Raw genomic sequence first — 11,403 nt, 5'->3', positions numbered from 1 at the left:
CCGCCTGTTGGCAAGCAAATTAGGACAGGCGGTAAAGTCAAGCCAGGCTTTAAAAAAATTAACCTATCGACCGCAGTTGATGCTTGTATCCGTGTTAGATCTCTACGAAGTGAAAATTTTTAAAAAGAACTGGCGGAGGTCCATCAGGCACTGATGCGGACGGCCCCGAGTTCTGGATTCCGTGGTAGGAAAGGTGTTGGTGGGCTCCGGGTTCGAAGCGAGCTCCGCGTGGAACTTCGCGTCTCGGGAGGTGCGAAGCCGAGTCGGTGGAGTATCCAAGGGCTGGCCTGTTCTCCGCGACCTCTGCTGTAGGTCGAGAGAGGAGTGCAGACCCGGCGAACTGGATAACGGAGCCCCAGCCCTCGCCTGGAACGGCCACGCCCACCTGCTGCGAGAGGCTGGGCCGAGAAGTGTCGGGTGGCCGGCTGGGGAGAACCGAGCTGTCACGCGCAAAGGTGAGCACGATCAGAGGACAGCCTGGGCTACTTGAGACCTTGTCTCAGGCTTTAAAGACTTAAATCCCGCCCTCCACCCCCCCAACACACACACACACCTCCATTAAGTCTACTCTTCGAAAAGAGGTTTATTGGATGGGGAGAATTAGTGTTTATTCATTGAACAAATTTCATATACCAGCCGCCTCAGTGTTGGAGGGGTGTGTGTGTGCACGCGGGCACGTGTTGATGATGGTTTGACGGACAATCTTCCCGTGTAGCCCAGGCTGACATTAAACTACCTCAGCTTCCTCATAGCATTCAGGGGTAAGTACTACGTTTTGTGATACTAGATTTTATGCCCGGGATAGATAGGTTCCCTGGCCTTCGGAATTAAAAAAAAAAAAAAAAAAACGGGAAAATAGCTCCCAGCTGAGCTTTGGAATTAAACATTCTCCTTTCCCAACTCCAGAAAATAGCAGAGATAAATGCAATAAAAATGTTTGAAAATGTTTTTCATTATATACATTTGTCAGAAATTTCAAACAGTTGAGGATGTGCAATGTATATGTATGAGAATGTGCAAATGTATATGTACACCACAATCAGTTATATTACAGTTTAAAACTTAAAGCTTGGGATCATTATCTCTCTGTACATTGTTACTTTTATATATGCATAATGCTAATATTAATATTAGCAGAGATTCAGTTCATTTCTCCTGAGTCATAGGAAACCCTCCACTGCTTCCTGCTTTTTTTTGGAAACATGATCTCATGAATCCCAGGCTATTAACCGCAATCTTTCTGGAGCCACGGATGAACCTGGCTTCCCTGTCTCCTTTCAAGTGCTGAAATTATGAATGTCTCCTACCACATCGAGTTTTATGCAGTGCTGGGGTTGGACTCGGGGCTTGGTGGTACTCGTCAGGCAAGCACTCTGCCAACTGAGCCACGTCCCCAGCTGACAGCTCATGAGCCCTTCCACCCCAGTGAATCTTGTAGATGTAACTTTAAAAACTGTTCTAACCAGGTTTTGTACCTGTGCCTGAAAATCTTCCACCTTCTATCCCTGAAGGACAGTTTCAAGACGAGTGGATGTGAATTAATGGAGAGTTCCAGGGAAAGAATACCCACCTGGTATTACTAATTGTATGTTTGCATGCCTATATGAGTTTGTTTCTATGAGTCTATTTATACTGTGTTTGCACAGTGTCTCAGCAGGTCAGAGGATACCAGATTTCCCCCAAACTAGAGTCATAAAGGGTTATTGTTAGGTATCAAACCCTGGACAGACGGCCTAAGGTGCCTATTGAACATATCAAAGTGGGCCTGGCTGCCAACACCTCTCAGTCCCTACCACTTACTAGGTATGGCTGCCATCCCCCACCTCCCTCCTTTAAACTCTCTAGCACAGGGTATGGACTGCCCTTCCCTATATAATCCAGCCATTTTGGTTACCCGGCCCTTTTGTCTACCTTTTACTCTCCTGGCTCCCTCCCCTCCCTTCTCTTCCTCACATGGCCCAGCTACAGGTTCATGTTTACTCTGGACTTCCTAGATGTCTCTGCCTGTGCTCTCCCTTTTATCTACAGTAAACTTTGTCCTCCACCTAAGAGCAATCACATCCTTTTTTTTTAATTCCTTTTTTTTTTTCATTCAGTTATGAGCTGCCTGATGTGGACGCTGGGAACAGAACACAGGTCCTCTGCAATAGCAATAGGTGCTCTTAAAAGCCCTACGTAGTCCCTTTATTTATTTAGTTTTTGTATGTTTAAGGATTTTTAGACAATTACATTAAACTCATGTAACCTCCACTTGACATCAACTGGCCAACATTAACACCTTTTTCTCTGACTAAGCATTAGTTTATTAGACTTGAGTCTTTTGTCTTTGTTTTGTTATTATTGTTTTGGGGAGGGGTTTGAATAAAAAAAAGGGAAAGAAAAAATACATATATGACTGCTTCTAGGTATGGTGGAGGGAAAAGTTTATCATGGGTAAGTAGGAGAACATAGGCAGAGGTAGACACATCTGAGAGCCCAGAGTGATCATGACCCTGAGCCTTGTGGGGAGAGAGAGAGTAACCAGGTACAGCAGCCAGGAGGCCAAAGGTACAAAAAAGGAGTGGGTATCCAAAATGTCTGGATTATATGGGGAAGAACCTCTGGGGAAAGGGCGGCCCAGCCCCTGGGCCAGAGAGTTCAGGGAAGAGGCTGAGGTAGGCCAGAGAAACCCTGTAACTGGTAGGGACTGAAGGATGCTGGGAGAACCTGGTAGTTGGGTCCACTTTGATAAGTTAAATGGGCACCCCAACGGTTGTCCTGGATTTGAAACTTAACAGGGTTGTTATTGGGTTTGTTTTTGAGATGGTCCCACTATGTGGCTCTGGCTCTCCTGGAATTCACTATGTAGGCTGCATAGTGAATTTGACGTCAGCCTGGGCTACAAACAAGCAAACAAAATACAAAGTTAAAATCTGTATATAAGATGTTGATGATAGCTCTGTATTCCTCATCACCTCTCACCTTTACCTTCCCAGGAAGAGCATGGGTGATGCCAGGCCCAAGATGGAGGTGTGTCCTTACTGTAAGAAGCCATTTAAGCGATTAAAATCCCACCTGCCACACTGTAAGATGATAGGACCGCCCATATCTGCTGACCAAAAAGTTTCTCACTCCAAGCTAGCTATAGTTTCGTGTGACAAAACGGAAAAGAACCTTACCAAAGGCGTAGCCAAAGGTACAAGGAAAGAGCTAAAGACAGAGAGTTTGACAAAAAATGTGAAAGCAGAAAACAACAAATCAGAATGGGCAGCTGCGACCTCTCCACTACCAGTGGGCATCTTGGGAAGACTGGGTACAGCAAAAGCAGGAGGAGAAGCCACAGATCAAAATCAACTCTCCCTCCAAGCCCTCAGACATGCCAAGGTAAAGGTGACTCTTAAGAGAGTCACAGCCCCTCAGCCTCCTGTGTCAGATGCCACTTCTCCCAAAAGAGAACTTACCAGAGATGAGGCTGAGTCCAAGGGAAGTCTTTGCCGTTCCTCAGAGACGGAAGCAGCTTCCCTAGTCAGCACAGCTTCACTAGTCAGCTCAGCAGAACCTTTTTTATCGATTCAAGACAGGAAATATTCCTTGGCTCAGCCTCGGACTCAGCCAGCCACTTCTGCCAATCTCAAATTGGACCGAGTTGATTCCCAAAGACAGAAGTGTCTGGAAGAATTACTAGATGAACCTACTAATGATGGTCATTTTCCAAAGAGTAGCAGCTGTGGGGTTCAGCAAGAAACCTCAGTGTTGAGAAGGGAGAGCGGTTCCCTGGATGGAGGTCATCTCTCAGGAGTCCCTCCCTACCCTGGCAACACTAACACCCAGAAGTCAGAATCACTCTTGGGCCTTCACACTGGCCCACTGGGTAACATTCAGGCCAGAGAGCACCAGAAACTTGGCCTTGGGATAGAGTCGTGCCAGAGCAAGGGAAATCCTGAGGACAGGATGTCTGCCACACAAGTACAGGAACAGCCTTGCTTGGGCCGCAGTGGTATGGACCCCATTTCAACCACAAAGGCAAAACCGCAAGCCGATCTTGCATTTCCGAATGTATTTACTCCACCAGAGGGAGCTTTGAGTAAGCTGCTCTCTGTCCCAGGATCAGCGCCTCAGACTCCACCTTCTCTGGCTGTGAAGTCTACTCCAGAAGAGAAAGCCCAGTTCTGTGACCAGAGTCAAGGCCCTACCGGAACGCTATTATTTGGAAGTGAAAGGAATGTTCTCAAACCCACACCTTTCCGCCATGCCCACACAGCTCAGACGGGGCACCACATAGCGTCATACTCAGCTTGGTACCCTGTTTCTAAGAACTCCCTCTTCAGTTGTGCTGCTGCTGACTCAGAGGCTCCTCCCAGGCCCATGGGACTGGAGTGGTTTCCAGAACTCTATCCTGGTTATATTGAACTCGGGGTGTTGCCAAGGGGCCCTCAGCCATGGAGCCCAATGCCTCAGATTCTTCCTCTCACCATTTCCCAGGGCAGAAGTACCTGGAAAGGTAAGCAAGGTCATTTGCCCCCTGCCCCTACCTGGAAAGGTAAGCAAGGTCATTTGCCCCCTGCCCCTCCAGAGTGTTCTGTGCCTTTGAAATACAGGTCAGAATTACTCATTTTCCTTCAGTTAACTTACTCTGAGCTGGGCATGGTGGCATGGCACATGCCTGTAACTCAGCATTCTGTGAGTTCAAGGCCAGCCTGGTCTACAAAGTGAGCCCAGGACAGCCAAGGCTACACAGAAAGAAACCCTGACTCAGAAACAAACAAACAAACAAACAAAAACAACCTTAGTCTCACAGTCTACCCCACAGTACATTTAGTTGTAATGTTTCTTCTCCCTTCTCCTCCATCGAGAGATGAAGGTTAGACTTGGGCAGGCTGCTCATCCTGAGAGCAGTTGACTTTCTATACTGGGAAGAGGCATAAAAGAAACTCAGTGGGTTAGCTGGGCTTGGTGATTATGTGGGCTTGGTGGTCACGCCTAGACAGGTGGATCTGTGACTTTAAGGCCAGCCTGGTCTACAGAACAGTGCTACACAGTCCAAGGAGGGAAGGAAAAGAAATCCACTGGGTAAGGCAGTGAGGGATAAGAGTCCAGTGTTCCTGAGAGGCAGGTAAGGGAGAAAGGCCTGTGGGTACTAAGAATGTGTCCTCTGCACTCCACCCATGATCTCAGCTCAGATTTCTCTTGTGTAACTTCCCCTAAGTTTGTATCTGGAGAAGTCAAGGTGCCACAGGGTTCCCAGCACCACCAAGACCCTGGCCCAAAGGTGGCAGTTTTCTCTTTATGTTTTGAGTTGAGTACACCTTCAGGCTTTATAATTTATCTTTTTTTATTTCCCCCCAAGTCTGAGTTTTGGAGGCAGAGGTAAAGTGTGTGTGTGAGTGCAGTGTCTGTGGAGGCCAGAAGAAGGCCTCAGGTCCCTTTAGCTGGAGTTCCAGGTGGCTGTGAGCTGCTGGGTGTGGATGCTAGGAACTGAACCCAGGTCCTCAGCAGTATGCCCTCTTTACCACTGCAGCGATCTCTCCAGCCCCATGACTTTCTTTTTCTGTTTGTTTTGATTTCTCTTGAATTTATGCGTATGAACTCATGTGAGTTCATGTGCTATGTGCACCACATGCATGCAGCTGCCCATGGAAGCCAGAAGAGGGGTTCCAGTCCCCAGGAACCAAGTTAAAAAATGGTTGTAAGCCACTACGTGGGTGCTGGGAACCAATCCTGAATCCTCTACAAAAGCAGCAGGTACTCTTAACTGCTGAGCCTCTGTCCAAGCCCACAACATGTTATTTTCCATTATCATACAGTATGATCATTTGAGCATTTTTACATCCACAGCAGCTTTTACCACACCTGCTAAACCTGTCTGTCTTAATTTACCCTTTGTCTGACAAACCAAAACAAGACCAGAAAACCATGAGCAGTAACGATGAGCTGTCTGACTTAGACATGGAGAAAAAAAATGTGAAAAGGAGACACGTGCCTTCTTTTCTGGCTCCATTTGTTACTCGGTGTCAGTGTAAAAGGAAGGTTCAAGGGGGCAAGATGGGTGGGGTTACAGAATAGGCATACTGAATAGAGAGGACGGAGAGAGGGAGGAGGGGTATTTGTGATGAGTGTCACTCGTCCCCAAGCTCATCACCACAGTGCTCCAAAATGACAGCATCTTGAATGTTGACATGGATATCAGCAGTCCTGGGGAAGGCAGGATTCCAAGCCCAGTCTTCTGGGGTGGGCGGGTGACAGTAAACACAGGCATGCTTTAAAACAAAACAAAACAAACCTTCAGAATGTGTTGGTGCAGTTCATGTGACAAATTCATCTGAAGGGGTGATGATTTTAGGGCTCAGTGGTTAAGGACATGTGGACATGCATTTTCAGCATATGTAAGATCCTGGGCTCAGTCACCAGTGCGGTAGGGGAACAGAGAACAGAGAGATTGCATTTAGTTCTGGCTTTGGGGCCCAAGATTACACACATGTAGATGGTCCAGATATTTTTTCAGTCCAGAAGCTAAATTCTTTGATCCACACATTTCAGGATATTCAGCAGGTCATAGAAAGCCATGCTTCTTCCCAAATTCTCAGCAGATGATAAAACGTGGCTTGTCCAGGCACGAGCACCGCAGGGAGCAGGCAGTGCATTCATCGCAGGACAAGGTCTCTGTCAGTAAGAGCTTTTGACCTGAGGCAGCCTTTACTTCCGTGTGTAGTTTAACTGCAGCCCAGTGAGGGTCTCATTGATCCACTTGTCGGGATGTGCTTTTCCTGAGGCCTAGCCATAAGGACATGCGGCTGCATACTGGGTAAGGGTGATTCTAGATGAACTGTCACAGCAACTTCTGTTTGGAACCGTAGTTCCTTGGTTGGGACGAAGCTCGGCTGGTAGCAAGAGTTTGGAACCCCTGGCGCTTACAACTTCCAGCTTCCCTCTAATGAGCCTCTTGGGAGCTGTGCACAAAGGTGAGGCTGCTGTTATTGATTATTTGGTTCTCTCGCTGGCTCCAGGAGTGTGGAGAAGTTTCTCCACCGTAGGCTGTTCAACCAAGGCAAAAGAGAAGAGAGGGAGTGGGTGGTGTTCTCTGTGTCCATTTAGGAATCCACTGTCACTCAGAACACCAAAGACAGCAGCAGCTCCCGCTTATTGTGCAGCTTTCACTTCCTGAAACCCCCACCCCTGCCAGCTGTCCCCAGCCATCCCCAGCCCTCCCCTGCCCTCTCCACCGTGATCAGCCAAGGCAATATTTAACTAATCGTATCCATATCCATCTGCATCACTCCAGAATTTAACCCAGCTCCCCATGTGGGAACTAGTGACTTGAATTTACTCAAGTCCTCCATAGCTTAGCTCCGTTGTCTGTGGGAATGTATAGACTCTGCGTGGACCACACTTACGTAGGCATGTAAGTTCTGTGGTTAGAGTCTTATCACCCGAGCTAGCAGGGCAGTTGAATGGTGTGTACATACTGGAACACTCCCGGCCACTAACTGTGTGATTTCTCTCTCTGGACAGGCTTGGTGAAGTGCAACACCACCATAAAGAAGAGCGGGGTCGGCGGCCTCACCATGCTCTTCGCTGGCTACTTTACCCTGTGCTATAACTGGAGCTTCAAGCATCTGAGTAAGCACCGCCAGCGTGAGCACTAGCTCAAACAACTTAGTCACCTCCCCTTGCGCTCTAGGAGTCCTAGTGGGTGAGCTGTCACTGGGGGCTCTGTGGCTTCCACTAAAGGTCTTTGTAAGATTTGACTGAAATTTACACAACTGCTCTTGCTGCCCAGTGGTAATGCTGGTGTGCTTGGATTTGTTTATTTTCCCTGCTTTAAACTGTTCCCTGCTAAGAGGAAGGAGACTTCCATGGTGCCCAAGAACACCCTTTTCACAGTAAAACAGAAGGGCTCTCTGCCACAAAGAGAGGGCAGGAGAAATAGAACAGCCTATGTGCTTCAGACAAAGCAACTTCATCTCTTTGATCACTGGCTCTCCCTGTGCAGGCCAGGCTTCGCTCACACTCAGCACTCCTGCCTTGACCTCTGGCCCTGAGCTCTCATTCCTTTCTCAGCCTCCGAGTGCTAGGGTGACAGGTGTATGCCACCACACCTGGCTGGAGTCTGGCTACTTTTTAAAGTTTTTAATTCATTATTTTTTATTTTTTATGTATATGAGTATTTTGCCTGCATATATGTCTAGATACCAAGTATGTGCCTGTTGTCCATGGAGACCAGAAGAGGGTATCAGATCTCTTGGAAACTAGAGTTACAGACGGTTTTGAGTTGCCTTGTAGGTGCTAGGAATAAAACCAAGGACCTCTGGAAGACCCAGTAGGTGCTCTTCACTGCTGAGCCATCTCTCCAGCTCTTGACTCTAGCTTCCTTCAGTGTTTAAAAACAAGCTCCTTGAACCGACATGGTGGTGCATGCCTGTACCTCATTCAGAGCCTGGGGCAGGAGAGCAGTGAGTTCAAAGCTGGTTGGGGTACACACACATAGCCAAACCCTAGCACCCGTGTAGTTGCAGTTGAGCTCGTCAAAGTCTGAACTAAGGAAAATGCCAAAATTTCTTCTCTCTTCATTTAAGATAACTTTTATTCACTTAAGTGTAATATACAGACAGGTCTAGAGCTGGAGAGATTGCTCAGTGGTTGTCGCTCTTACAGAGGACCCAGCTTCAGTTCCCAGCACCAGTGTGACAGCTCAAACGTAACTCTAGTTCCAGGGGATCCAACACCCTCTTCTGGCTTCTGCAGGCACCACTTACGCATGTAGCGCACAAACACACTGCAGGCAAAAACTCTCACTCAAAAATCCTTTAATGTTTAAAAAAAAAACAAAAACAAAACAGTTCTTAGAAGTTGTTGGGTTGGGTTGGTTTTTGGAGACTGGGTTTCTCTGTGTGGCCCTGGCTGTCCTAGACTTACTTTGTAGACTAAGCTGGCCTCGAACTCAACAGAAATCCACCTGCTTCTACCTCCTGAGCACTGGGATTAAAGATGCGCACCACCACATCTCGCAGATTGTTAGGGTTTAAAAAATAAATAGTTGCTAGGAGGCTACCCAAAAAAAGTTTAGTATTTTTCCATAATTTAAGAGGTGGCAGGAGCCTGGGCTATTTTAGATGAAAACTCAGTGTATTGGCTCGGTCGTGCCTGGAGAGCTGGAGGTGACACAGTGGGAGTGGGCCTGCAGCACACCCCTGTATGCTGAGCAGCCTGCCATAGACACCAGCTCTTGTATCAGGCACTGGGCCATTAGTGAAATACAGAGTTCCAACACAAATGAAGAGCCCACAGTGGAATTGTGTCTCCCTAAGGACAGTGTTTGCCCTGAGCTGAACCATTCTGAAAGGTTATTTGGCAGCTGCTGTTGGTAGCAGTCATGGTAGACAAGATGTTTTATTGTTGATAGGGTCTCACTCTAGCCCAGTAGCCCAGGCTGATCCTGACCTACCTGCGCCCTGGAGTACTACTAGGCTTATGCACCTGACTTGGAATTTCCTTTTTTTTTTTTTTTTTTTTTTTTTTTTTCTAAAACTGTTCTGGATGTTCTTAGGCTCAAGAAGATTTTTTTTTTTTTTTTTAATTTATAACATGTTCTGCCTGCATGTGTGCCTGCAGGCCAGAGGAAGGCACCAGATCTCATTATAGATGGTTATGAGTTACCATGTGGTTGCTGGGAATTGAACTCAGGACCTCTGAAAGAGCAGCCAGTGCTCTTAACCCCTGAGCCATCTCTCCAGCTCCCCAAGATGATTTCTTAAGCTTATGAAAAATATTAAAAAAAAATAATTTATCAAAGCAAAAGATAGAAATAGCCAGTAAGACATATCCTCCCAGGTCCTCATATCTGTCTCTGTTTATCCCTAGAGCTGCAGCGCTGGCGTAAATGATGGTGAGCACGAGGATCTGGGAGCCATGAGGATGTAACAGAGACAACTGCAGAACCGAGGAAACACTTTAAATGTGCACCGGGTCAGGGAGAGTGCAAGTAATAAAATGCTGAAATCACAGCTTTCTTTCTTTTTTTCTTTTTTTTCTTCCGCTTAAGCTGGAAGACAGTTTTATTAGAGTTTCAGGGAAGAAATGGGGCAGACAAGCTGTAAATCTCCGCAGCTGCTGGGAGTTACGAAGCCCTAGCTGGCCCACAGAGATCTGCCCACAGAGTGTGCGGGTTCATGGTGTGGGCCACCAGGCCAGGCTGGGGGTAAGTCACGCTTCCACAGCACTGTCCATCACAGAAGGAAGCCAGGGCAGGGACCTGGAGGCAGGCTCTGATGTAGAGGCCATGGAGGGGTGCTGCTTACTTCATTGCTCCCCATGGCCTGCTCAGCCTGCTTTCTTAGAGGACCGGGACCACCAGCCCAGGGACACCACCCATAAGGCTTGCCCACAGCCTGATCTTGTGGAGGCATTTTCTCAGTTAAGGTTCCTTCTTTGATGAGTGTAATTATGTCAAGTTGACATAAAACTATCCAGCAAAAAACACGTTTTCTCTCAAACACTCTGTGTTGTACCTTGAGAGCCACCGCACCACCCCTTAATACATAAATACAGAGTGGCCCACAGGGAAAGCTTGTTGCCTGGAGATTTTTACCAAGAGCATTTATGCTGCTCAGTAAGGAGCGCATTTTCAGGAGTGGTTTACTGTGGTAAGTGGACTTTCCCGATACTTTAACGTCCAGGTTAGAAGTGCCACTAGTTTAATAACCCATCAAGTCCTGAAGGATGTCATCTCACCAGGTTTAGGACGAAGGCGAGAGCCTGTGTTATTAAGGGTTTGTTTGACATTGCTCAGTGTCAATAATTGTAGTTCACCCAGGCATACACCTGTAATACCAGCTCTCAAGTTTACAGAAAACCAGTTTTTTTCCTAATAACAAAAAATATTTAGCTACTAAAACATAGGGGCTAGAGAGCTGGCTCAGCTATTAGGAGAATTTGTTGCTCCTGTGGTAGACCTGGGTTCCATTTCCAGGAACCCTTGTGAGCACCCACAAGGCAGCTCACAACTCTCTGTAACTCCAGCTCAGGGGCTCCGACATCCTTTTCTGAACTCCGAGGGCATCAGGCATGTGCATGCTCTACATCCACACATGTAGGCAAAACTCACACAAAATACAAAAATAAACAGAGTTGGGTTCCCCAGGACACACCTGGAAGAGGGAGAGTCTCACTCCTACATGTTGATCTTTGACCTCCACTCGAATGTGCTATGCATGTGCATGTTTTCTCTCTCTCTCTCTCTCTCTCTCTCTCTCTCTCTCTCTCTCTCTCTCTCTCTCTCTCTCCTCTCTCTCTGCCTGGGGATGTAGCCATGAAGTAGCCCTAGCATGCATGAGGCCCTGGGGATGCTCCATGTGTTTGGCTCCCTAACATCACAAAAATAACTGCTGTGGGACTGGAGTTGTGGTTTCTCACTTGGGAACTAGCAAC

At 47.3% G+C, this 11,403-nt stretch overlaps 1 protein-coding gene across 4 annotated transcripts; it reads left to right on the top strand.

Annotated features, from left to right (window-relative positions):
* The first annotated feature begins 317 nt into the window (after positions 1-317).
* C7H17orf80 (chromosome 7 C17orf80 homolog) lies at positions 318-9,980 on the top strand. Of its 4 annotated transcripts, none has more exons than XM_021634897.2 (5): positions 318-455; positions 2,976-4,480; positions 6,834-6,938; positions 7,489-7,596; positions 9,838-9,980. In XM_021634897.2, exons 2-5 carry the CDS (start codon positions 2,983-2,985, stop codon positions 9,858-9,860), a joined length of 1,734 nt encoding a protein of 577 aa, XP_021490572.1. In that variant the 5' UTR covers positions 318-455; positions 2,976-2,982; the 3' UTR covers positions 9,861-9,980. The 4 variants fall into 4 exon arrangements, with proteins under 4 accessions (XP_021490572.1, XP_060242436.1, XP_060242435.1 ...); XM_060386453.1 differs by lacking the exon at positions 6,834-6,938 and adding an exon at positions 1,512-1,573 and having other exon boundaries at positions 324-455; XM_060386452.1 differs by lacking the exon at positions 318-455 and adding an exon at positions 499-761.
* Positions 9,981-11,403: the final 1,423 nt, after the last annotated feature.

The sequence above is a fragment of the Meriones unguiculatus genome, chromosome 7, assembly GCF_030254825.1.
Source record: "Meriones unguiculatus strain TT.TT164.6M chromosome 7, Bangor_MerUng_6.1, whole genome shotgun sequence".
NCBI classification, from domain to species: domain Eukaryota; kingdom Metazoa; phylum Chordata; class Mammalia; order Rodentia; family Muridae; genus Meriones; species Meriones unguiculatus.
This window is presented reverse-complemented; position numbering and strand designations above follow the sequence as displayed.

What these genes read in the sequence shown, in the direction of transcription:
- C7H17orf80 (XM_021634897.2), top strand. Translation starts at nt 2,983, where the DNA reads ATGGGTGATGCCAGGCCCAAGATGGAGGTGTGTCCTTACTGTAAGAAG. An exon ending in CTTGGGAGCTGTGCACAAAG is followed by an intron (nt 6,939 to 7,488) that starts GTGAGGCTGCTG and finishes CTCTCTGGACAG; the next exon opens with GCTTGGTGAAGTGCAACACC. An exon ending in CTGGAGCTTCAAGCATCTGA is followed by an intron (nt 7,597 to 9,837) that starts GTAAGCACCGCC and finishes GTTTATCCCTAG; the next exon opens with AGCTGCAGCGCTGGCGTAAA.